Source organism: Peromyscus leucopus, chromosome 10 (genome assembly GCF_004664715.2).
Source record: "Peromyscus leucopus breed LL Stock chromosome 10, UCI_PerLeu_2.1, whole genome shotgun sequence".
Lineage (NCBI taxonomy): Eukaryota > Metazoa > Chordata > Mammalia > Rodentia > Cricetidae > Peromyscus > Peromyscus leucopus.
This window is the reverse complement of record NC_051071.1, coordinates 87,310,838-87,338,363: the sequence shown is the minus strand read 5'-3', so window position 1 is coordinate 87,338,363 and position 27,526 is coordinate 87,310,838. Positions and strand designations below refer to the sequence as shown.

The 27,526-nt window shown below is 42.3% G+C and overlaps 1 protein-coding gene across 3 annotated transcripts in view; it reads left to right on the top strand.

Annotated features, from left to right (window-relative positions):
* Mapk10 (mitogen-activated protein kinase 10) overlaps positions 1-21,084 on the top strand; it is a 294,249-nt gene extending 273,165 nt beyond the window's left edge. The window contains exon 14 of one of the 3 annotated variants that reach the window (XM_028867293.2): positions 14,035-21,084. In XM_028867293.2, coding sequence (XP_028723126.1) covers positions 14,035-14,177 — 143 coding nt within the window. In that variant the 3' untranslated portion in view covers positions 14,178-21,084. Of the gene's footprint in view, positions 1-14,029 lie in introns of all 3 variants that reach the window. The other 2 variants (XM_028867294.1, XM_028867295.2) reach the window with 2 other exon arrangements.
* The last annotated feature ends 6,442 nt before the right edge of the window (positions 21,085-27,526 follow it).

Here is a 27,526-nt window from a genome sequence, read left to right as displayed (position 1 = left end):
AGATTCGGAGCTAGGAGCCTCAGATGAGAGTGCATCAGTTTGGGTTACCTCGCTCAAGACAATCTTTTCTAGTTCCACAACTTACCTGCAAAGTTCACGATTTCCTTTTTCCTTACAGTTGAATAGCACCCCACAGTATACATGTACCACATTGTCACAACCAACTCTTTCATAGAAGGACATCTAGGTTGTTTCTATTTCTTAGCTATTGCAGCATGATGGTTTTATAAAACTGAATTTAAGATGCCAGTGAAATAATATGACATGATCTGGTCAAGGGTACATGATCCTCAACAAAACCTAAGTCTTCCTTGTCCTCTGGTCACCAGGCTAATGCAGAGGTCAACAATCCGTGCCTCCAGCTAGAATCTCTTTTCTCATTCATTTTCAGCATTAAATCCTCCAAGTTCAGCATGGCAGCAGTGTAATTATCTGCTAGAATGGCTCTGATTAAAGCCAGTGTGCAAAAATCTCCAGCTTGTTAGCTACAGAGTCTAACACACCTTTGTACCTTTGTACCTTTATGGGTTTTGCTGACAATGCACCCGAGGACCATCTGAAATATCCCCTTGCATGTGTTAATGCCATACACTTTTTTTTGACACTTACATCCTAAATATAAAGAGTTTCATAAGATATGATTGTTTATTTTCAGCTGTAACCTGTATTCAACCTCACGGTGGCAAGAGGAAAGGCTGGAAATGCCAATTTTAGAGACAACAAAATTGGATGTCTTACTTTTAAATTATACATTTCCCACACCTGGCAAATTGTCCCAGGGAAAAGGATGTAGGATGCATTAATGAATTTATAGTATTAATACTCCTCTTTGAGTAACTAATTTGCATCCACAGCCACTGTGGCACCCAGATAGACACAGTTCAGCCATTGCTTGCTCTTCTCACTAACAGACTTCAGGCAATATCCAGTTCCATCTCAAGTCTCCTTGCCTCAGAGGGAGTGCACTAGTAACTTTTTGTCACTGTGACTGAAAACGCCTTACAAGTGAGGGGAGGGAAGGTTTGTTTTGCCTCAGGATTTCACAGAAGCAAGTTCTTCAAGCTACTGTCACAGTGGCAGAGGAGAGTCGCTCACATCGTGGCTGAAGAGGAAACAGAGAAAGGGGGCGCTATTGCCCTTGACATTTTTCACTTTATATTTTGTTCTGGCCGAGGGATGGTGCCACCCACAGTCAGCTGGGTCTTTGCCACTCAGCTCCTCCCTTGGAACCGTCCTCATGTATGCCCAGAGGTGTGCCTTTTGTATCCTAGTTTATTCTAAACCCAGTCAAGTTGACAGGGAGGATAACCATTGCAAGTCCATATCTTGTTTCCTCGACAACCAAACGTGTCACTTTGAATATTCTACCTCGGCCCCACAAACAGATCATTTCACAATACAAAATGCATTCAGTTTGTCTTCCCATGGCCCTCAAATCTTAATGGTTCCAACACTCCAAAAAATGTTAGTCCAGATCTCTACAGATTCAAGTCAGTTCTCTAAGTTCTGAACCTGTGCAATAGCAAAAAAAAAAAAAAAAAAAAAAAAAAAAATTCCATTCTTTCAACATAAAATGGCATGAAGGAAATATTACTGTAAATGGAGGCAGAGTTTTTCTGTCCCAACCGCCAGTCCCAAATAAACACACAAATACTTGTATTAATTACAGAATGGTCGACCAATAGCTCAGGCTTATCATTAACTAGCTCTCACTTTTAAATTAACCCATTTCTATTCCTGTATGGATTGCCACGTGGCCCGTGGCTTTACTGGTCCTCTAGCGTCTTGCTTCTTGGATGGCTCACTTGCATCTCTCTCCACTCCACCCTTCTTCATCCCAGTTCTCAGTTTGATTGTCCCGCCTAACTTCATCCTGCCTTGCTGTATTATTAACCAACAGCTTTATTATTAACCAATGAGAGTAATTCAAATTCACAGTGCACAGAAGGACCATCCCACAGCATATTACCATTCCAAAAGGGAAGCTGTGGGACAGAAAAAAGGAAAGATGTGATCAAAGCAGAGCTGGAACACAGCATGGCAAACATGGAGTTCTGTAGTTCAGTGTCTAGCATTCAGCACAGTATCATGATGGTCACTCTAATTGACAGCCCTACTCCCAAAGCCTTGAGACCCACATGGCATCTCTTTTGCGCTGGCTCTGTTCGTTATACCCATCTCCTCTGCAAATGTTCTATATTTCTTGCATCTCCAATTTCCCAGGGTCTCCAGTTCAGCCTCGGCTTCACCTTCACAATTACATATGTTACCTCCTCGGAGATGCTGTGCTACATATCACTCGACCTCTAAGGCCTTTCTTTAAAAATATTAGCAGAAACCTTCATGACTCCTTAATTCCTGAATTCTACATGCCTAAAATATTAGCACCATAAGGATGATACCGTGGTCTGGTGACATCTGGAACCTGTCGGGGCCTCTGTGGACCACAGCTATAGCACCTACTGAGCACTTTGGTAGCTGATTTCTGGAAACACACTTTTCTGGTTGGCCCTGTGTGCACAGAGCACCGCACACATACCCTGTCTCCAGGAAAAGCCATCAAGTGAATTTACAATGCTATAGAGCAGTGGTTCTCAACCTTCCTAATGCTGCAACCCTTTAGTATATACAGTTCCTTGGGTTGTGGTGACCCCCAACCATGAATTGTTTTCATTGCTACTTCATAACTGCAAATTTGCTACTGTTATGAATTGCAATGTAAGTATTTTCTGTGTTTTCTGATGGTCTTAGATAACCCCTGGGAAAGGGTCATTTGACACAAAGGGGGCCATGACCCACATGTTGAGAAGCGGTGCTCTATCTAGCTTGCGGGATAGGTGAGGGTCTGGCCGTTTTCTGCATTCCTCCCAAGCGAAGCCCAACTGTTTGGCTTCCTTTATGTCACTAGTGCTTGTTTATAAAACCTATTTACAAATTTCCTCTCACTTCTTCTCCGGCCAAACTACATGTAATTAAGATACTCCTGCTCCACCTTCTCTTCCTGATCATCTCTTTAAAGCCTGCTGTAAGCAAGCACCCAGCAAGATCTATGCCACATCTTGAAGGCTAACTTATCTTGGCATTTGGATAGTTAAATTAATTAATTACTTCTCATTTTTCGTTCATAGTCTCAGAACATAGAAAAATAATTGACAAATTATTTTGTGAGAGCGTAACTCCAATAGCCTCAAGTAAAAATTCTGACAGAGTCCTTATGCCCATAAGAAACCTCATATTTATTTCCAGCATTTCTGTTAACATTTCCCTCTTCTGAGCCCTGCTTACAATGTTCTATGTCTTCTCTAGCCTGTGTCTTCAGGAACTGGCAAACCAGTTCCAAGAGCCTAACCAGGTGATCAGGTTTAGTAGTTATTTTCTGTATTATTCTCTGTCACAATTACCAAAATGTCTGGTATAAGTTAAGAGGAGGGGGTGTCAACTCAACCTCTCAGATTGTTCAGTCCCAGCATGAGGATTCATATCACAGTGTCTGGGGAGCAGAGAAGAGGGCACCCAGCAGCTGGGAAGCAGAGAACAAGGTGCCCAGCAGCTGGGGAGCAGAGAAAGGAGTGATAACTCACCATCTCCCAGAGTTCAGTCCAGCAGGACGATTCACACCACAGAAGCTGGGGAACAGAGAATGGGGTGCCCATGCTCTCTGCTCTTCTCTACTTTCCCCTTTATTTTTTCTGAGTCCTTATGCATATAATCTTCACAAACAAACAAACAAAACAAACAAACCACCCTTACAGACACACAAACAGGTATACCTCACTATCCAGGTTATTCTAAATCCAGTCAGTTTCTCAGTGAAGATAACTATCTTCGCTGGTGAGGAGATCAAGGGCACAGTCACAATCCTGCCAACTCCCCTCCTTAGGCACTCCAGGTCTGGGTTGACAGAATCTGCAAACACTGTGGCTGAGACACACACTCTGTCTGCTGCTAAGGAAAGAACTCACACGCAGAGTCGGACAGGCTTAAGGAGTTCCTTGTTGAGGTGGAGAGGATCATGTGGAGTTGTTGCAAACACCATAACATGTTTTACCACAGTCATTAAGAGGGTAAAGAGGCAATCTGTAACCAAGGATCACCTCACATCTCAGGCTGGGTGGACAGTGGTTTGCAGAACTCATTTTAGTCCTCTTCACTTCAGGTTCTTCCCTTTCCACACTACCTTGTCCAAAAAGAGTTTTCATGATTTCTCCCAAATGAGATCTTTCTGCATTTCTTACTAGCTCTTGTGTTGCAAACATGTGACACTTTTCTTATTATCCATTATTTATTACAAGCTCCTTGAGACAACTGTATGCATTCATCTGTGCGCCACACAGGGACAAAGTGCTCTCTATCTCAGTAAATATTGATTACTTGGAAAATTGGCACTTAGTTTTTCTCTTCACACACACACACACACACACACACACACACACACACTTCAAAGACAACTCAAAACAGGATTTATGTTTAATATTATAGTATGCAATTAAGTGTGTTCTTATACCACAATTACACATATTTATCTGCTCTGTTAATCTCCATGAACATGGGTGATCCAAGCTGCTGCTAGGGTATTTTTTCCGTTTTTCAGATAAGTTTTTTTGCTCTTAAAGGTGATAATTTGGTGCATTAGTTTTTGGAAAATGTACATCATAAGCTGTTTTGTGAGCCTGATGTTTAGTGTGTGAATAGTTATTTTAAGTTAACCTGGTGAGAAGGTTCAGACCCTTTTGAATCAATACAACTAGCTGTACCAATCAAAAATTGCCAATTTTACATGTTCTCTAAACTATAGTCCGCAAGCTTAACCAATCTATAACTCAAATAACAGTAGATGAGAGATTTTACTGGATGACTTTAGAGTGGAAATATTGTTAAGTTATATGTATTCTATCTTACATGACACATTTATGTGTGATGTATTTGTATGTGTCATGTAGAGATTGGATAGCAGCTGAAGCTGGTCGAACAGCTTATGTGAAAGCCATGTGTATCTCTTCTCTAATGAGAATGTATTGATCTCAGATTGGCAGCATGAAACTAACCAGCGAAGATTTACCACATGGAAGCTGGAAGAACCCATAAATCACACTGATTCTGCCCTGGAGAGCAAACTGTTAACTTTTTACCTGTGTGCCACTGCATGTGTGTACTTATGTATGCGTGTGTTTACCTGCATTTGCAGGCATGAAAATGTGTGTGCATGTAGTAAACTAAGAAAAAGCAATGACTAAAATGTTTTGTAGAAGTTGCTTCTGACATTCTCATTGTAATTACCTTTAGTCGGGAATGTTTGCATAACATTTTGTTTCATAAGAAGCTGGGATGAAATACTTTTATCATATAAGTTCTCTTGCTACTCATTTATCAAAACACTAGGAATCTTATATAAGGAGTAAGTTAATGTAGTTCATCAGGAACAAAGTGATTCCAATATCAAAAATCTATCATATTAGAGTGATGATTTAAAAATATAGATAGGAAGTTAAGTGCACACTCAAAGAATAATATATAAGTCTGAAATTTATTGATGGAGTCATTACATACCAATAAAAACTCATCTAAATTTCAGATCTATCCCTAAATAATTGTGCTCCCTTCTGCTATCCGATTTTACCTGCAGAGTTATCTGTTTTTAGTAGCTGCACCATTTGCTTCCTGAATTGATTTGTAATGCCTGCCAAGGGAAAGCAGGGGCAAACATCAATTTTGCTCTGAAAGCAGATGTTACAGAATGTGAGCACTATAACATATGCAGGGGGCTGTGTGTACCAGCATCCCTGTTCCTCCGGAGAAGTGAACTGCTGTGGTGGTATTGTGTCCCCCAATATTGTGCACCCTAATGAACTTATCTGGGGTCAGAGAACAAAGCAGCCACTAGATAGACATAGGCCAGAAAATGGTAGCACACATACCTTTAATCTTATCACCTGGGAGGCAGAGATCCATCTGGATCTTTGTGAGTTCAAGGCCACACTGGGAAGAGACAGGCATGGTGACACACACCTTTAATTCTAGGAAGTGATGCCAGGAAGCAGAAAGGCATATAAGATGTGAGGACTGGAACTAGAGGCTTTTAAGCTTTTAGACTTTTAGCAGCAGTTCAACTGAGATCAATTTGGATAAAGACTCAGAGGCTTCTAGTTTGAGGAAACAGGATAGGCTGAGAAGCTGGCGAGGTGAGGTTAGCTGTGGCTTGTTCTGTCTCTCTGATCATTCAGAATTTACCCCAATAGCTTGCACTGAGATTTTTTTTTAATTTAATAAGACCATTTAGCAGATTCGTGTTACAAGCTGCCCTAAGCAGGTAACCGACTCTCTAAGAGAGATGGATGGTTTGTCAGAACAGGCAGAGGTTTTTCAGTCTCTAGTCAAAGACAAAGCTTCCCAAGTGTTCTGGGTGTTCAGTCTTTGCTTCTCAAGTGCTCAGTCTTCTCCATCCTTGGAGCACCCCCCCCCTCTCAACTTCCCCACCAGCCAGTGGTCCAGACTACTAAGACTGTTGATTAAGGAAAAAAAAAATTCAAGCTCAAATAACCTGAGGCTCAAGATCTTGAAGCTGCTGGAGAATCTGTCCCTCAATAATTATTTTCCTTCTAGTTTTTCTCCTAACTCTTTATTTTTACATTTTCATTTGTGATTGGGAAGATGTCATCAAGAAAATAATTTCCATTTTAAAAGCAGTCACCAATGACTAGTTCAGGTTAAATAACTTCTGGCCAAGAAATTTCCATAAATTACTTCATTTCATTAAGTCTAGTTTTTCCAATTAAAGTTGCAAGTAGCTAATAACCCTCATTTGTAACAGTATTAGCAAATTTGATTCATTTAAATGTCATTTTATTGAAAAATTATAATATTGTATTGATGACAATTTAAAAATTGTATCTCTCACCTGAGTCCTTCTGAGTAGTGCAGAAGGAGGGGATGTTTACCATATGCTGGGATGTTCCTGACAGACGGAGACTGTAAACAGTTTTGATATAGTTCAAGTCTGTTTAAGAGAGTTTCATAAACTTCCTGGTAATAAATTAACTTGGGTGAAGTCCTTGTTCTCATTCCTTTTACTTGAGTTTGGATTTATGCTTTACAAAGTCCATTTATTGCCTGCTTGTAAACAGACTAGAAAGGGTCATCTCAAAGCCAGAGTGTCTGCTGTCAAGTTGAGAGACATTTATTGAAGCTCAGTAGAGGAGACCACACAAAGGCAGATGCATGCATCTGATAGAAATGGGCTCATTCATGCTCAACAGCCATCTCTAAGAAAGGTGATTAGTGACCTTTGTAAACATGGCATACATATTCTCATTGTAAATAATTCAAGAAACCAAGGTGATATAAATAAAGGCAGCTACAAAGGGCTGCCAATCATTGGCTCTAAGAACCCACTAAGATCCTGCATCAGGATACCATTGGTTAGCCCACATCATTATATCATCATCATTTAATCTGCTTAATTTCTAGTCCACTAGAATTGAGAGTTTTTCTTCAAAGAGATTAGATACATTTCTATACACTAGCAATGAACTGAAAACAAGTCAAATGAAACTATGTCCATGAAGAAAAACCATCTAGCAATAACTTCAATAAATGAGGTGCAAACTTTGCACTCAGAAAAATATTAATGTTGAAAATGTTAAAGGTGACCTAAATACATGCTCCATTCTTCTCCATTTTCTTGGATTGATGAAGTGTTGGTATTCCCTAGGGTGATTTATTGGACAGTCAGTTAAAAATCAGTGGGTTTTTTTTTCAGAAATTAAAGAAAGTTATCTTAAAATTCAAATGAAAATATAAGAAATAACCTAAATAATCCTGAGAGAATACAGTTGGAAAATTCACATTTTTCTGATTTGCATACTAACAAGAAAGCCACACTACTAAAGACAGAGTATTGGATACTTTTCTCATTGCTGGAACAGAACACCTGACAGAGGCACATTTAATAAGGACAGGCTTGTTCTGGGTCATAGTTTAAGGGGACACAGTCCATCACAACAGGAGGCCACGCAGGGGAGGCATGGTGGTGGGAGTGTGAGGCAGCTGGCCAGTGCATTCACCCTCAAGAAACACAGAGAGATGAAGGCCAGGGTCCAGCCAGTGTCCTCTATTTAGTCTAAGACCCCAGGACATGGTATGGGGTCACCCACATTTAGGGAAGGTATAGCTTCCACAGTTAAACCTGCCTAGAAACATCCTTAAACAAAGGTGTGTCTCCTGGAGGATTCCAAACCCTGCCAAGTTGACTATGAAGTTGATATCACAATCCACTACTGCTACTGAACCCCTTAGCCACAAGGCATTGAAATGGGCCTAAAACCTACCTTCACTAAGGTGTACGTAGGCACACACACACACACACACACACACACACACACACACACACACAACTTTATTTGAATTTTGGCCAAAACCGAGGAGAAATTCTCTGTCTCTGCTTATGCTACAACAATGATGCAACTCATAGAAAATATTTAATCAAAGCTAGGAAATACATAGAGGGAGATTTTGCTGTGAGCCCCTGTTACCCAAACCCGGAGCCAGAGTTCAGGTCTTTGGGGTCAGGCCATTTTCATTCCCATTGTTCCTGTCCAGGTTGCCAGTGGCTGGGATTTGATCCAGGTATTTCCAGGTTCTTGGTATTTTATTCTAGAACAGAATAAAGGTACACACAGGTTGCAAAGTAGCAAGGATACTTTATTCATCTGGAAGTTTTACTGGATTGAGACCTGGAGAAGGGATGAACTGGTCAGTGTAGTTCCCATTCAGAAGGTGTCCACGTACCTCTCAGTTTTAGTTATGACTCCCAGGAAGAGGCCCCCATTTAGGGTAAGAGTGGTAAGGGGAAAACCACACCTCTCATTGCATTTGACCAGGAGAGAAGTAAAGACATTTTGCCTCAAACATTTCAGACATCTCTGGCATCAGGCAAGAACATCTTAGCTATTAGCCAAGGGGGAAAAGCCTGTTCACATTTGGGGTCTTCTGCCCTAAACTACTAGCCAGTTTCTGTCTCCTATTCATCACTATGGAGTGGCCACTACTAGGTGGCTAGCAGGTTGCTGGGTATGTTGTTCAGGGAAGGTTATGATAGAGCCCAAGCCAAATGGAGTCTCCGTCCACTAAGATACTCTTTATGCTTGATTGCTTCACCACCATCATACTTCCTGTCGGGAGCTTCACTCTCTAGAAACATATCCCAAGTCCTAGGGCCTCGTGGTGTTATTTCCACGAGAGCCCAGCTACAGATCGGTGGGACAGAGCCGAGAGTACAGCAGTACATCTCCACTATAAAAGAGGATCAATTAGTATTTCACAGGGGTACCATGACAACTTTATAGGAAAAAAAAATACCATCTTCAATAACTGGTGCTGAGACAAGCAGCTACTTGCCTACAAGAGAGGAAAGATGGACCTCTGCCTGAGAACATGTGCGGAAATGAGCTCAAAGTGAGTCACAGAAGCCAAGTGGAAGAACCAAAATGTAAAAGTCTTAAATGAGATTGTGGGAGTGAATCTTCACGGTCTTAAGTTAGGCAGCGTCCTTCAGAACTAACAACAAAAGCCCAAGAACAGAAGGAGCAAATCTGATGTCTGTGTGTATGAGGAAATTTCCAAGAGAAAAAGTAATCCATACTAAGAGAATACCATTCGCAAATCACACCTCTGAGAAGCGCTTGTTCCCCATTGGTGAAGCGCTTTCTTAGCTCAATAGGAAGAAGAAAATGAGGTGATTTTTTAAATTATTATGTTATTTTATAATTAATTTAATTTTACATATCAGCCATGGATTCCCCTGTCCTCCCTCCTCCCACCCCCACAGCCTCCCCCCCCATCTACCCCCCATTCCCACCTCTTCCAAGGCAAGGTCTCCCCTGGGGATTCAGCTCAGCCTGGTAGATTCAGTCAAGGAAGGTCCAGTCCCCTCCTCCCTATACCAAAGCTAAGCAAAGTGTCTCAGCATAGGTCCTAGGTTCCAAGAAGCCAACTCATGCACTAAGGACAGGTCCCAGTCCCACTGCTTGGGGGCCTCCTAAATAGTTCAAGCTAATCAACTGTTTCACTTATCCAGAGGGCCTGGTCCAGTTCCATGGGGGCTCCTCAGCTATTGGTTCACAGTTCATGTGTTTCCACTAGTTTGACTATTTGTCCCCGTGCTTTTTCCAATCATGGTCTCAATATCTCTCACTCCTATAACCCCTCCTCTCTCTCGATGACTGGACTCCTGGAGCTCCACCTGGGGCTTGGCCGTGGATCTCTGCATCTGCTTCCATCAGTCACTGGATGAGAGTTCTATCATGACAATTAGGGTGATTTTTAACTAAAAATAAGCATACAAACAGATTTTTCTCCAAAGAAGGTGTACAAATGACCACCAAGCCCATGGAAAGATACTTAAAAGGGTTAGCCACTGGGCAACGCAAATTATCCACAGGGGCACTCAATTTACACATACTTGGTGTCTATAATCAAGAAAGCTGATAAATGTTGGTGAAGCTGTGAGGGAACTGTCATTCTTTAAAGCTGCCTGCAGGTATGTAAGCTGGCATGCTCACTTTCAGAAACAGTCCAGTGCTTCCTCAAGTAGAATCAATTAAGTAGAACTACAGAGTTGCTCAGCACCCAAGGGATACGAAAACATAGCCGTACAAAGTGTCTACATGAACGCTCATGACAGCACTGTGACAGTGTTATTCATAACACCCTTAAAGTGGAGGTAACTCAGTAGTTAGCAAATGCACATCAACCAGGAAGTAAGTCAGCGAAATGTGGTGGTTAGTGTGATGGCCGTTATTCAACTATAAAGGAGCGGAATGCTGACATGCTATTTACGATTCCTCTCTGAAGATGTATTTTGCTTTAAGCAACATGTGACAGAAGCCAGTAACATTCACATTGTGTGTTTCCATGTGTATGAAATGTCCACAATGCAGAGGCTTGCACAGACAGTGCAGTCTCTGCAGAACTCAGATCACCCTCCTAAGCATCTGGGGAAAAGCTGGACAGTGGGATACATGCTTTTGAATTCAGTACTGGAGAGGTAGAGAAAGGAGAATCAATTGGGCTTGCTGGCCAGCCAGTCAGGACTACTTAGTGAGCTCCAGGCCAATGAGAGACCCTGCCTCAAAGAGCAAAAGGTGGACAGTGCCTGAGATACGACACCTGGAGTTGTCCCGTGGCCTTCATGTGTACACACAAACATATATGTACACATATCCACGCATATTTTTGCACACAGGTGTGCATGTGTGTGCACACATATTTCATGGATGGTTGAGAAATTGAGTATAAGACTTCCCCTGGGGTGATGAAAGGGCGGCACAGTTGACTGTGGTTATTCTGTACAACTCAGGATTCATTTAAAAACACTGAATTGTACATATCAAATTCGTAACTTATCTCATACACGAGTTATAGCTTAATGAAATGATTGTGGGGAGACATAAACATTTTTCAACTCTACAGTAAAAAGCTAAATATAAACTGTGGTCTCTTGATTGGAAAGCCGAACATAACTGAAAATTGCATTGTCCTGGACACCATGGACAGCATTAAAAAGCTACGTCATTCCTTTAGGTCTGTAATTGGTTATAACGCACTGATCAGAGTATTGTGTGCCATTTTCATCCCCGCCATGAAGATGTTCCTAAGAGGAGCATCACACTAGTGACACTGGCTTATCAGAGATCAGCACTTCTGAAGGGACATGGAAGATGTTGGGCTGATGGAACTCTAGTGCAGGGTGTAAACACAACCCCGCTGGGGCCAGGGCCGTCTGCATGCAGTGTGAGGGGCCGGCCTACCTCTGCACCATTTCTGTGAGGGTTGTAATGAAGCAGTATTGGAACAAACTGAAGCCAGGTAAATTTACTTTACACACCACTTTGATAAAGGTAGTAGTTATTTACAGGAAACTGGCAACATTTAAGATTAGGGGTATTAGCATTTTTTAAAGAATTTAAAAGTCATGAAAAGTAACCCCCCCCCCCAGAGTTTTTGTATATGAAACGATGGAAGTACAGAGGAATGCAGAGAGAATGATCACAGACAGGGGAATTTAGCAGTGAAGAACACTAAGAACACAAGAAAAATTAAGTCATTCCTGCCATTAACGTGGACATTGGTGCACACTGGGTTTTCTTTTTCTGTTTTTTTAAATGTATTCCTCATAGTTTAGATAAGTATTTTATAGTTAAATAAAACTGTAAATTATGTAAATGTATGAAACTCTCTTGGTGAAAATGTTTGAAACCCCCTAGCTACTTTTTTTTAAATTAATTAATTTATTTATATATATATATATATATTATTTTAGAATACCATTCAGTTCTACATATCAGCCATGGGTTCCCCTATTCTCCCCCTCCCACCCCCTCCCCTTACCCCCAGCCTACCCTCCATTCCCACCTCCTCCAGGACAAGTCCTCCCCCGAGGACTGCGATCAATCTGGTAGACTCAGTCCAGGCAGGTCCAGTCCCTTCCTCCCAGACTGAGCCAAGTGTCCCTGCATAAGCTGCAGGTTTCAAACAGCCAACTCATGCAATGAGCACAGGACTTAGTCCCACTGCCTAGTTGCCTCCCAAACTGATCAAGCCAATCAACTATCTCACCTATTCAGAGGGCCTGATCCAGCTGGGGGCCCCTCAGCCTTTGGTTCATAGTTCATGTGTTTCCATTCATTTGGCTATTTTTTTTCAATAATTGAGTAAAACTGAAATTTTTTTTCCATAAAATATCTGCTGTTGGAGCAGATACTTTGAAGGCTTCTTCTTCTTCTTCTTCTTCTTCTTCTTCTTCTTCTTCTTCTTCTTCTTCTTCTTCTTCTTCTTCTTCTTCCTCTTCCTCTTCCTCTTCCTCTTCTTCTTCTTCAGTTTTGTTTTGTTTTCTGACTTAATATTGAGTTTGTGTGATAATTCAATTGTCCCTTATTTTAGTTATCACCAAATAGATCTTTCATACAACTGTTTCTCAGATGAGACAGTTTCAGTGGGAAGTCTTCATTCCCACTTGTTGATAAAACTGTAGATGTGTTAAGTAGAAACCTCTTCTACAAAGCACACACTCCATTAGCACATCACTTAGGCATGAAGAATACAGAAATGGGGGGGAAACAGGAGATAGGCTGTTTCCAGGTTGCTGAGGTTTAATTTTGCTTTCTTGTGCCTTTGGCTCATCTTTCCTTTGTTGTTCTTAAATCTAGTGCACTACGGCAAGTCTTTGCTGAAAGTGCCTTCCCGGAGTTTCAGAGTCTTGTAGCAGGATAAAAGATGTCTTCAGATGAATAACCCAATATCTGCAGAGCCTAAGCGAGCAAGTCTATGGGAAGGGGACTCAAGCTTTAAGGGGCGCATTGACATAGTTTTCCTTTTCTCTTCATTTACTTTCCTCAACAGTCTTGGCTTTTCTACATGGATTTGAGTTTCAGTATTATATTTAATGATTAATTAATACTCTTGTTTTATATACTTACACACACACACACACACACACACACACACACACACACACACACACACTTTCCTAGAGCTGTAGCCATTAAAAATTCAGGTCACTGGGTTTTGCCATCCCCTGTTTCTGGGCTAAGACCGTCACCTGTGTTTGTTTTGCTCCTTTCATTAAAAACATCATGACTGGACTGCTACATGGCAGGATTTTATTCATCCCTCTTCTCCATAAATGAGTGGCTTTCTGTCTCAGTGGTCCTAATTAAGGATGCAAATACCTTGGCTTCACGCAAGCTCAGTTATATTGCAACACTGTGGAACATAGGGGTGGGGCAGTGTGCCTGGTAATTTGGAGTGAAATTTGATATCCATTAGCCTGTGGATAAATGTGACATGTGATAGGGATTATGAATTATTTCTTCTTGATTTTCACCATCAAATTCAGTTTCCTGCATCAGTTCTGTGAAGGTCTGCAGAACAGAGAAGATGATGTGCCTTCCTGTTTGCTCCCAGCCCTGCACTCTGAACAGCGTTCACATGGGTCTGGTTCCAGATTTAGTCATGTTGGTTTTCATTTTCTCAGCACAGGTGCAGCAGTGAACAGCAGTGAGAGTCTCCCTCCATCCTCGTCTGTCAACGACATCTCCTCCATGTCCACCGACCAGACCCTTGCATCGGACACTGACAGCAGCCTGGAAGCCTCGGCAGGACCCCTGGGTTGTTGCAGGTGACTAGCCGCCTGCCTGCGAAACCCAGCGTTCTTCAGGAGATGACGTGATAGAACACAGCACACATGCACATTGCACACACACACACAGTTTGCACACACATATGCATACACAAAGACACTCTCACACATGCACAAAAACATACACGCGATGTCAAGAAAATAGCAAGAGAGAGATCCAACCTAAAATTAAGATAAATCTTTCTGCCTGCTTCTCCAAAGTTCTGTATTACAGCTAAGCCGAAATGTATACTTCTAGTTGCTCTTGCTTTGGTCTCCTTCAACAGTGCTTACTACACAAAATAAATCAGACACAATTAGAGAAGCCTTTTCCCCAAAGTGTAATTTAAATGGCTGCGAAACCAGCAACCCGTTAGTGCCCTTCAAATGGCATGACAAGGTGTGCAGTGGCCCCATCCAGCATGTGTGTGTCTCTATCTTGCATCTACCTGCTCCTCTTGGCCTAGTCAGATGGATGTAGATACAGATCCGCATGTGTCTGTATTCACACAGCACTACTTAGAGATGCTCCTGTCAGTGTCCTCAGGGCTCTACCAAGACACCATGCACTGGGGTACCACATGGTCCATTTCATGTGATCTATTACTCTGACATAAATCCATCTGTAATATATTGCCAGTATATAAGCTGTTTAGTTTGTTAATTGATTAAGCTGTATGTCTGATAAGAAAATATGTAAAGGGGGAACATGGGGGAGTGAACTCTCAGACCCTTGAAGATGTAGCTTCCAAATCTGAACCGATTAAATGGCACCTGTATACCAATTTGTAGAAAGAACATATGTGATGCTTACGTACAGTGTGGGGGGAGGGAGGGAGCAATAGCTTTCAGGATTTAAATAGCTTGGTCTTTAGAAGGACTATGTGAGTCAAAGTCAAGGGTGCTTTCTCTGGCGGTGGATACGTAGCAGGGACTAGAGCACAGTGTAGTCTGTGCTCTGTTTTGCTGCCGTATAGACTATGGACGAAAGGAAATTGCTGCCTGGATACTGGGAGACACCAACATCCATGTTTTAAAGATTGGACACCATTTGTCTTTTTAAAATGTGTCAAAATATGTCTTTTGAATGATGTGTCAAAAGAGAAAGCTGCTGGAGAAAGGGGAAGGTGACGAGGCCGCGCCGTTGTCCACACATCCATGGTAAAAGCCCTTGCCTGAAACACGCTGGAATCACCTCCATGTGATCTCCTTCAGAGAAGATAGCTCTGCCTAGACAAATTTGAGATTGTAGGGTATGTTTTCCACGTGTGGGGTGCTTTCCCAGAGTCATCACCTGCCAATATTTTCATTTCCTCTTCTGGAATAGAATAGAATAAAATGGAATCCCCAAAGCACAGAGAGATCTTCAGGACAGCATCTATAAGCATCTTCATGGATATTATTGTCCCTCAGAAGGGTTGTCCCTCAGGGGGGTTTCCCTGACTCCTTGATACGACTGATGTTTCGTACTTACTGATTTATTTTCGTAGATGTGTGTAATCTGAGAAGGGCTGATAGTCTGACTTTTGTATTGCAGTAGATAGATGAGAGCAATAATGCCGTGCCAACACAGCTCCTACTAGCTAGCATTAGCAATGACTTTGTCTTAAAGCCATGAGACGTTAGTGTGTTTAGAAAAATCATCTGAATTTAGCTTAAACCCACAGAAGACCCTGTCCGAGCACTCACGGAGGCACTGTGAACCATCTTGGTTATGTACAAGGCAATGCCGGTGCGGCTTCTGAGCAATAACAGGCACCAGGCCCGGCTTCCCTTCTTCCTTCCCAGGGTGAAGCATCTACCACAGCTATTTGCACTCTGGCTATTTTGGTGCTCACCCCTGTGGTGATATTTCACCTGAAGAAGAAGTGAAACACGTGAGTAGATGAACGTGATCGGCCTGGCCAAGGGAAAACCCTCAAGTGTACAGAGTAAACAGCAATGCCAGAGTTCTGCAAACTGCCTTAAAAACAACACCAGGGAAGCTCTTCTCCTTTCAAGCAATAGAGTCGTTAGTAACCTCAGCGGCCCAGCCCCTCCCTCCCTGCCACACACTGCAGTGAGGCTGATCCTGGAATTGCTTCCCACTGCGTGGTTCTTTGCAAGCTGTGGTACTGAAAAGGGAGAGGAGGGGGAGGGGGGAGGGAGGGAGCTCTCCTCTATCCTCCTCTCTTGATCTTCTCCTATCAAGATCTCCTATCTTGAGATCTCCTCTGCAGCTCATCCCCTGGAATAAAGGTATCTCAGTCTATCCTTTTCCCATTCTTTTTGGTTAATACTGCAAGCAAACCGATCTTTATAAATACTGACTCATTCTCACAAGTTCTCTCATTTTTCTTTCTGTCATCTTTTTTTTTCCTTTTAAAAACTTACCCATCTCCCTACTCTTCTCTTTCTTTGTACTTTGCTTTTGTGTCTGTGATCTCTGTACCCCTCCATTCTGTATCAGACCAGATTAATGCAAAGAACAGACAATGGTTCAATGGCTTGAAACAAACAAGTATTGAAGGGGATTCCATTAGGCACAAGATGGTAATAACATACAGGCAGGGTTCTCAGCAGAATGTCAGGAGAGCTGACCAGTTTCCCAGGTAGAGGAAGCAGACAACACAGATCACCTTCCCACCTCTGCAGGTTGGCCTGGAGGTGCTACTAGTCTGTCTCCTGGTGTATAGCATTGCCCTGCTGGGGACCCTTGGCCAGAGATTCCCCTGTGGACAAGAAAGTAGGAAAGAAAACACTTGGGTTTTAAATAGCACATCCACGTAGAGATGAGGGCTTGGCTTCTGGACTTCATGAAGGATTGGTTTTAGTTGATCAAAGAGGATAGATGGGAGGTGTAACAACAAAGAGAATCACCATGGTGAAAGTTTCCCTTTCACAGCCAGGACCCCCTTTGGGTCTCTCCTTTGGTGGTGGTTATACTCTGAGAAAGTCTGCAGTATACAATGAGCCCTCTTCTGGGTCTTCTTAGTAAAAACAAACAAACAAACATGTAAGCAGAAAAAGCAAACATTTATTTTATGTGGCCACCTGTTACTACCAAGGGTGTTCTTACTTTGGGAGCAGGGAACTGTTCTGAGACCTGGACTGTGTGTGTGGAAGAATTGAAGGAGCTACATGTGTTCATATTGCAACATAAAGTTAGCATTCTTAGGACTAGAACATCTGTACTTTTATAGGCAACTGGTTACGCAGTGGTCCTTACTACGTTCCCTGGTGTTCTGTAGAAAGGGCAGGTGTGGACCCCTGAACAGGAAGAATTAAATTGCTACCATGTTACCTATTTCTTTGCTACTTTAGGGTGTCTTTGGTGGGTCAGTGTACTCATTTTTCCAGTGGGATACATTGGCCTTATAGCACAATTGTTTCTTGTCCAATAAAGATTGAAAATAGTACGTCATCTTTCAGAATCTAATGTAGAGCTTCATGGGTCTGGGTCCCACAGCTGGACCAGGACTTGGCTAAGTCCTAGCAGTTGGAGGAAACTTATTTAATTGATGGCTCAGGGGTAGTGTGGCTTTTCTCAGTCCACTATCCCTTTCAGAACAAATGTTGTGTAAAGATACTGCTAACAAAAGACTAGCAAATGAAAAACTTGGTCATGGAACACAGAACAAATGGAAGGCATGAAAATGCATAAGTCCTTCCATGATCTGTCAGGGAAAAATTAATAAATCTAATTTTACAGCTCTTTAACATTTGTTGTAGAGCCCGGGTTATACAGAATCCATTTCTGTTTCATTTTTGTAGCAAGAAAGAATCTATGTCTGAGAGGCATCAGCTGGCTTTGCTGAAAGAGTTAACCTCCATGGTTCAGAGAGAGGAGAGAAGACTTCTTGGGGAACTTTGATCCCAATTCCTTGGGTCTAAAGAGAAATCCCTCCCACTACTGTAGCATGCCTACCCTCATAGACACATACACCACATTTTAATACCAAGAGGCCGACTTTTCTACACGTATTGTTAGATAAGGCAGTCTATTTGAAAAGAAAACAAAACAACTAAACAAACTAAAAATTTATAATGTAAATAACCAAGTCAGTTATTTTCCTTGTGATTAAAATATAAATTTTATTTCTTTGGTCACCCAAACATGTCTTGTTAGTTCACTTTGACTCATTTCTTTGGTCAAAGCAAAGTTGAAGACATTTTTTAATATGTGAACCCCTATTTATTTAATTCTTGATCATGTGGGACCAATGGCCAGTATATCCCAGTAGAAACAAATATCCCAGCCCTTATCTGCCATCACTTGTCCATCTTGCCATGTCCATCTTGCAGTGAGACCTCCCCGGCATCTGCTTGTTATTTTGCATGATTGGACTCCAAGATCCATAACTGATAAAGAGAATTGTCCTATATCAGTGTTTATGAAGTGTATCTACAGCACACATGTACACACACATGTTCACATAGGCCCATATACTTGTTCACATATGCCCATATAGTTCTCTATCAATCTGGAAGCCAAAATCACATATGTCCAGTTTCTTTGGCAAGTCTCAGAGGTGAGACCTGTTGTCAGTAGCCTGGCAGGTTTGATGTGTTCTCGGTGGTATCTAATATGGATCAAAATGATTCAGTCCATTCCTGTGTTCTTTCTCGTGTTCTTTCATTTCCATTTTTTCCCTCTTATTTTAAATATGTCTGTGGAAAAGAGCACAATTTGGGGGACTCTGACATCTTTTGACTCTTCACAGGTGGAATCAAGTCAACATATTGTGATTTGTATGTCTTATGAATTATTAAACCTGGAGGAAGTATGCTCGCTTCTCATAAAACCAAATGAAACCTGGACTCTGTCAGACTTTCCTTTTGGCAATGTTTATTGTTTGTGCTGCTTTGGTTCCATGCACTGCCGGAGCCATAAAGGGCTTCCATGACTTCCTCTGACCCCGGTGAACGAGACTTGCAGTGTGGCCAGATTGTACCAGAGAGTGAATAAGAGGGAAGAGATGGCCTCCTTCTCAGCCTAGACCCGGGTCTCCCTGTAGAGTGGTGTGTTTGTGCTTGAGATTCATTTCTTCAAGAAAGGCCTCTGTTTCCATCTGCAGATACGAGTTTCATGCCTACATTTCAGTAGTAACCAATAAGATAATAATGGACAAACCTCATTGGTAAGAAGATCAGGACTACATTTTTTTCAGATTAATCAACAAAATTCCCAATTTTAATTTTGTCTGAGAGATTTATTTTGTCAACACTGTTATCTCAGACTGCTTGTTGAATTTAAGGATATGAATTACAGCTTGGTGGAGTTCACTGAACTTGTCATGGTTCACCTGGTGGTGCCTGAACAATGTTGAAGAGTGGCCTGTATATTTCTGGGAACAATACATTTTATTTATTCAGTTAATAGAAGGTTGAAAGGTAGACATTCCCATTATTACACTTTGTCTTTTATTTAAGGAAAATAAGACGTGAAACACATTTTGATACCTCTGCAATGACCTTATTCTAATGATTTTCTAATTATTTTAATTTATTCTTTTTCCTTCTTTTATTTGAGGGGACGATATATGGAGGTCTCTTACTAAGTAGGCCAGATAGTCTTGGTACTGTCAATCCCCCTGCCTCAGATTCCAAGCTTGTACAAGAATGCCTGGCTGCCTATCCTGACTTCAACCACAACTCTTTACTTTCCCTTTAAAAAAAAAATTAAAATGACCGAGCATAAATATCTAAAAATATCCATAAGATTAAAAAGAACAAATTCATTCTTCATGATGGTTGGCCAAAGAGGGCAAATAATTTGTACATTGTAGGCACCATAAAACATTACCATATATGTGCTCATTTTGATAAAGTTTGCTATGAGGCAAGATAAAGGCTATTGAGCGTTATTTTCTTGAAAGGACTAGTGGAAAACCCAACCTAGAAGGATGAATCTACTTGCTCAATAATAGAAGTGATTGTAAAGAAAGTAAAGGATTTTTTCCCTACCAACTAACTCAGCAGTCTTTGTTGTGTTTTACACATGTAGCCTACGCCTTGCAGTCTCCCACCTCCCCAACACACAATACTTTGACAGGCAATGCCCAGAAGACCTGTGCAAATAGTGTATACAGGGTGTCCAATTGTCTCAGGTCTGCTCATGCCTGGCACCTCTGTATGTCATGAGCATTTCCCTTTCAGTTCCAGATGGAGTTTCATAGCATCTAAAATCACTGAAATGTGCTACAGAAATGTACACTTCTCAAACACATAAAGTGTAAAGAAACAAACTAACAAGAATCAAACAACCCTGCCAACCCCACCCCCTTCTGTCAAATATTTCCTTTAAAAGGGGGATGTTTTTGGTGTGTAAAATTCAAGACTAAATAAATCCAAACTGCAATGTAGAGGATCCAAGTTTACTCAGTACAGTGGGGAGTTCTGGGAACTGTCTTTCACTCCACCTTGCTTAAAGTCTTTCTGTTCAAACAATAGTCTATATTGTTTGCCTCTCAAAAGCGTGTGTTCGGTGTCTTTATCTTATACACCCTCTTTGGTCTGCTTAGAAGACTGGGTCATACATTATGTGCTTTCTACTAAAAACATCAAAGTCCATGTTCATGAAAGTATCATCTACAAACAATTATTCAGAAAATAAAATTTTACAATGCAAATAGCATTTCACACAGTTGAAGGAACTAATGATTTTAAACAATTCCTTTATAAAAGGAAGACACTTGGGAGCAGTTGCAAGCTCCTTAGTGGATTGGTGACTGGGATTAGCATAAATTAATCTCTAAGAAGGTTACTTTGAATTTCTAGTTTAATTTCTGAGCTACATTCTAAAGTATTTAATCAGTCCATGTCAAACACATTTATTAAATGGTTCGGGGTAGAAGACAAATGTATTACGATTCTTATCCTAAAAAATGCAGCCAATAAATCAATGTCTAAAATAAATGGTCAATGCAAAATATCTTACTCATTTATCCTCTTTTGAAACAACAATGTATTTAAATTAGAGGTGCATCCTAAATGAACCCATTTTTATTATTGGCATAAAGAAGAAATCTTTCAGTGTTCTCATTTTATCTAATTGTATTTCAAGTATACTTAATGAACTAGCATAAGAGAATTGTGGGTATTTTCTATTGTATTATGGGGATGGATAATTTTTCAATTCATAAAAGAAACCAGCATAGGTATTCTTTGCTCTACATTATGGATTATTTTGATATTTGTTCCCGTGGAACTCTTGGGCTTTTTGATGCTGAGCTCGAAGCTCGGCTCTGGCATCGCTGAGTCCGAAGTCACAGCAGGGACTGGAACTGCTCTTCAGTCACACTCCAGTCTGAAGCTAAATCCTCTGTGAGTTGCTCAGTCTAAGTGCAGAAGTCCTAAAATACCTTAAGATACAATCCAATTATTTATTTTGTATTAAAGATTGAACTCAGAGCATTCCTGAATATCTCTGCTGGAAAAGTTAACATCGGGCCATAAACATGCATTTATCAGTTTATGCCACAAATATTTGTTGAACACGCCAAATCTCTAAAGATTGTCATAGGTGCACATCGGTGTGATGAGGTCATGCACCTAATGCCTTCATGCAGTCTACGCTTCAGTGTGCGTGGGAGGTGGGATGAGGTAAGATAGGTCTACGTTGTGGAAGTACAAGGCAGATTGAAGGGTAAGGCTTGAAAAAAGATGCCATGAGCGATAAGGTGCCCAGGGAATGCCTCCTGGAGGTGGTGACACTTGGCCAGAGGCCTGAATAAAGTTAGGAAACAAGACACATCACCAGTGGATGCGGAACATTCACGCTGAGGGGAACACCATGGCAGAGGCCTGGAAAAAGTTGGCTCTTATACCACGAAAAAGAACATTCAAGAATCCTGAGGATTAAATAGGACAGCTAAGAAACATAATGACCATTGAAACTGGAGCAGAAGCCAGGAGCCTGAGCAAAGGGATATATTGGGAATTTATTCTAAATATTGGGAAACAAGGATTAGGGTTGAGCAAGGGTGTTATGCTGTCTGCACGCACGCACACACACACACACACACACACACACACACACACACACACACACACACACACATGAATTCTTCTGGTCTTGAGAGAATTCTTGAGAAGAAAGACCATGAAAACAATCTAGGCATCATCGCAGGCTGTGGTAAACATCCAGAGAGAAATGATGAGGTTTGGATCAAGGAGTGGAATATCCAAGAAGAATTTGATCAGGATATAATTAGGAATGCATTGTGAACAGGGGCCTGTGGTGCACACTTATAATTTCACTTACTTGGGAGACAGGGACAGGGGGATGTGAAGTTTAAGATAAGGCTAGGTAAGCCACTTAAGACCTTGTCTGTCTCCAGTTAACAAGTAAAATGAGGCATGCCTTACCATGGATGAGACTTTCGGTTCAATCCTCAATATGATAAATATAAATATTGGTAGAATGTATTTAAAATAAACCGAAAGGATATGTTGTGAAAGCAGAGCTGACATTGTCTGGTGGACTGATATTATGTAAATGAGTGATTAGGGATGACTCCAGAATTTTCCCTTTTTTCATAAGCTGTAATGGATGGTTGGTATGGATGACTGACATAGTGAACGAAATGGGAATCTGAGAGAGAGCAGCCTATGGGTTGCTACAGGCCGCAGGAATATATTTTAAAAACTAAGCTGGTAATGGCAAAACCAATACCTGAAGGGATCAAGGAATTCCTCCAGAGGAAGCCAAATTCCAAGGAGCTTTTGGTGTTGTTTGTTGTTATATATCAGCTGTCTTCTGTTATGAAAATCATGTGTGCCTTCATAGTTTTCCCAATTGATTTTTTCCTAAGAAGTGCTAACAGTGTAGACTGATCACTCTCTGGACATACACATTCCAGGTATTTGGAGAACAGCCTCAGGAAAGGCTTCCTTCCCCCCAGCCCATCTGTTTCTCCCCTTTCAGCACTGGAATCAAATATCTCCCTTAACCACTTTCAAGGACTAACAGAAATAACAGTCCAGACCACCACATTCTAATCTCCTGATTTAAGGTAAATTCCACAAGGAGACACTGCCTAGGTCAGGTGGACCTTAAGTAATAGCTTCACACAGTTTAGCTCAGACCTCCTTTCTTACAGCCTTACTAACTTTATAGACCTCTAACTCCTTACCTAACCACTTCTAGGAATATTTAGATAACCTTCTGCACTGATAGCTATGCACAGCCAGAACCCAAGTTCAAGCCTCCCTGTAATTATCGCCATTGGCAGCATTTGGCCAGGACTATCCCCAGACGGAGGAAAGTACCTTATCAGAGATACCTCTGTACTCTCTAAGAGCAGACTTAAATGTCCAGACTACCCATTTGAGAAGGCCTGGTGGACGTGCCAATTAAGCTTAACTACCTCCTTCCCAAATCTTTCCTCTAGTTCCAGATCTCCCTTTAACTATCACCAGAGGCATCTAGCTGTACATTGGTTGCCTAGCGATCAAGCACACTTTCCCCCACCGTGCAGAAAAAACGGCAGATAGCTTGGACAGATAGGAGCCACAGGAAAAAAGAAGGCAGTTTTATTTTCTCCCATTGACCTAGCAACCTATAGATTCTTAACATTTTCTACCAATTACGTTCAAGATCATTATAGTTGAGCACATAAGATCCCACTTCTTAGATATTACCTGAATTTAGCCTTTAGTTAATTCATTTCCCCATTAGTCACTTCCCTTTTGGGTTGCAAATGATAATTAACAATTACTGCCCCTCTTAGTGATTCTTATCACCCTTCCCTTTGACCCTGGAAGCCTGGCTTTGCACTGCCAAGGGATTACTGCTTGTAAGTGTACATATACCAGGACTCCCAGGGTAGGTGGGGACAAAGAAGAAGATTTGGAAGTATAAATGACTGAACTAAGAGCTCTGTGTGCTGAGATTCTATTTCCCAAAAACAGTCCTCAATGTTCACAGTTCTCTCTCCTGAGTCCCTGGGATGTATAATATTAAGGCTGGTCCCTCTAATATTATACAAGAATGGGTTATATCAAAATTCACACCTCTGCATAAAACAAAGAAGGAACTGAATGTAGTTTAAGACAAGATGATGGGGATGCTTCCTGTTCCAATGCAGAGACAAAGGGTAGAGTAGGAATGTCAGTGAGGCGCAGGGAAAACCCGGAGTAAAGACTGAAGTCTGAACCTGACCTTGCAAAGGTCGTTGCTAACTTTTAGGGCAACAGCTTCTGTGCAGAACTGGGCAAGAGAGCAACTTCAGTAAATGCAACAGGACACGGGAAGTGAGTAAATAAACAGGTGCAGAAATTTCCCCTAAATGTGGAGCAGCAGAATGATACTAAAGTTAGAGTGTAATGTGGATTAAACATTCCCTACAATACCGGAACCAGTGGACAGGCTGACAGAGGAAGAAGAAAAAGAGGTTCTAGTGGATAGTACATGATGCTTGGCAGGCTGGAGGGTTGGTGGTCCAGAACACCAGAAGAGGAGGAGGACATTTGCTTCCAGAGACAGTGATGTCATAGGAGGAGGCTGGATGGCGGCTGTCTTGGAAATTTGTATTTGTTTTCATCAGAATTCTTTTCTCAGTGAGGACAGAAGTAAAGTTCTTATGCTGAGTTTATGGAAACCATGGAAGAGAAGTGTGAAATGGATCCAAGAATGGTGGTGACCGATTGTTAGATGTGGCCCAAAGTTACATAAATAGAAGCTAACCAGGTCTGCATTGGACCCTTTGCTGTTCATTTCCTGCTTAGTTTCTTCTTCCTTTTTATTTATTTATTTATTTATTTTGTTTTTTTCGAGTTGGGGTTTCTCTGTGTAGCTTTGCGCCTTTCCTGGATCTCGCTCTGTAGACCAGGCTGGCCTCGAACTCACAGAGGTCCGCCTGCCTCTGCCTCCCAAGTGCTGGGATTAAAGGCGTGAGCCACCACCGCCCAGCCTTCCTTTTTATTTTAAAGATTTATTTATTTATTTAGGTATTTGAATGCTGTCTTCTTGCATGCCAGAAGAGAGCATCACATCACATTATAGATGGTTATGAGTCCCCATGTGGGTACTGGGAATTGAACTCAGAACCTTTGGAAGAGCAACCCATGCTCTTAACCACTGAGCCATTTCTTTATCCCCTCCCCCACACGCTTAGTTTCCTACATGCCAGTTGGGAATAAGCAAAGTACATTTAGGCAGAGTTCGTTTGCTTTATTTCTTCTCATATTGATAGTTTAGGGGCAGGATAATGAGACACCAGAGCACTCATGAAAAGGAACCACAGACCAAACCAGCCACCTAGAGAAGCAGTAACTTCAGGGGACAGTGGTAATAACTTACCAAGGCCAGCAGCTTGGAGTCCCTTTTGAGGAATGTTCAAGAGAGGTCGCAGTGATGGGCTTAAGGGACTGCCCTAAAAGAGAAGTGGTTATTAGACAGGGTACTGGATAGGAGTGTTTAGGAACGTGAAGAATGAACGAGGTGTAATCACGGGTGGGGCCGCCTGATGTGAATTCCGATGGAACTCACGGTTTTGAGACATGGTCAAGGTGGAGCGTAGTTCATGGACAGAGAGATGGGAGAGGGGCACAAATGTGTGCTGCATGAGCTGAGCATCTAAGGCAATCAGAGAGGAGGAGGATCAGAAGCCTGACAGAGCTCGGAGAGAAAGCAGCACCCGCCTAGCCTCGGGCCGGTGCTATGTGGGTTGTGAGAAAGACCAGGCAGCCGCGGGGCTCTCAGAAGGGGCTGTGATTTAGAGAGCGGGACTTAGAGTGGGCAGGGGCAGGTGTCAGGTCTAGAGGGAACATGGAAGAATGTGAGGATAATAGGTCATGAGAGCTGGGGCCAAGGAAGGAATCCACTGAGCAGGGGAGGGTAATCCCACGGAGAAAGTGGAGCCAGGGGGTTGGGTAACACAGACCACAGGAAAGCAAAGCTTAAGGCAGAGCAGCAAAACACTGGTGTTTCTGTCCAGTTTCAGCAGTGAACACTGTGTTTAGAATTAGGCAATTACAAAAGCAGCAAGCTCACTTAGGCTTCTCGTAGTGGGGCTGGAAGTCTGAGATTAGACCGTCATGTGCAGAGGGCCAAGAGCCAGGGGCCCACCTTACAAACATCTGCTGTCACATGAAGTAGCCCAGTGTCCCCAGAGCAAACCCATTTCCAAGCTGAAAACCAGCCTTGTCCTGAGAAAAAGACATTGAACTTTGACAACATAATCACCTCCACGAGGTCCCACCTCCCAACGCAGCCATGGCAACGGTCATTTCAGCCACAGAACTTGGAGGTCACTCTGATGTGAAAGATGCACAATGAATCTCCTGAGTCATGAAGAGGCAGGGAAGGGATGTTCTGAGAAGACAGGCCAGCAGGTCGCCTAGCATGCTCAAAGTTTCCTTTCCAGGTAAGAACGTGGTTCACTTGACCCAGAGCCCATGTGTTGCACTGTTTAAACATTCTCCCAGTCCCTTACTCTCTGGAAAAGTGACCTTCGCTGCATGGACTGATCTCACCTGGCCTTAGCCCTTGAGCCACATGCTTTGATAAAGAGTAAGAGTACTTGTCACCCAGATGTGGACTTCAGCCCCAAATGGTGCTTTAGAAAGGATGCATTGGCCCGCTCTGCTTTTCATTGAGGTTTGCTGACCAGGGGACCATTCATTTTCCCAAACCCCTCACAGCATGAGGCCGTTAAGCTGGGCAGCTCTAACTCCCAGCTCGCTCTCCACCTGTGCACTCAAGAGGACCATGAAGAGACTCAAGCAATGGGCCCTGGGGATCCAGTCTTCCAGACTTCTTAAGGCACCATTATGTCTGGGTGGAGGTGGTGCACACCCTTAATCCCAGCACTCGGGAGGCAGAGGCAGGAGGATCTCTGTGAGTTTGAGGCCAGCCTGGTCTACAGAGTGAGTTCCAAGAGAGCCAGAGCTGTTATATAGAAAGTCCCTGTCATGAACAAAACAAAACAAACAAAAAAGAAAAACAAGGCAACAAGATTTCATTATTTCATTGTTCCAGCTTGCCTACTCTCTTGGCACAACTGCCGAAGTCACCGGGTCCTGAGACTGTCTCTGGGTCTCCAGGTGTGTGGGAGAGTTGATGCACAGGGCAAACCGGCAGCACAGCCAGGTGTGTCCTCTGTACTACACTGGAAAGCCTCCCTCACATCTGTATTACACTGGAAAGGCTTCCTCACATCTGTACTACACTGGAAAGGCTCCCTCACATCTGTATTACACTGGAAAGGCTCCCTCACATCTGTATTACACTGGAAAGGCTCCCTCACATCTGTACTACACTGGAAAGGCTCCCTCACATCTGTACTACACTGGAAAGGCTCCCTCACATCTCTACTACACTGGAAAGGCTCCCTCACATCTGTATTACACTGGAAAGGCTCCCTCACA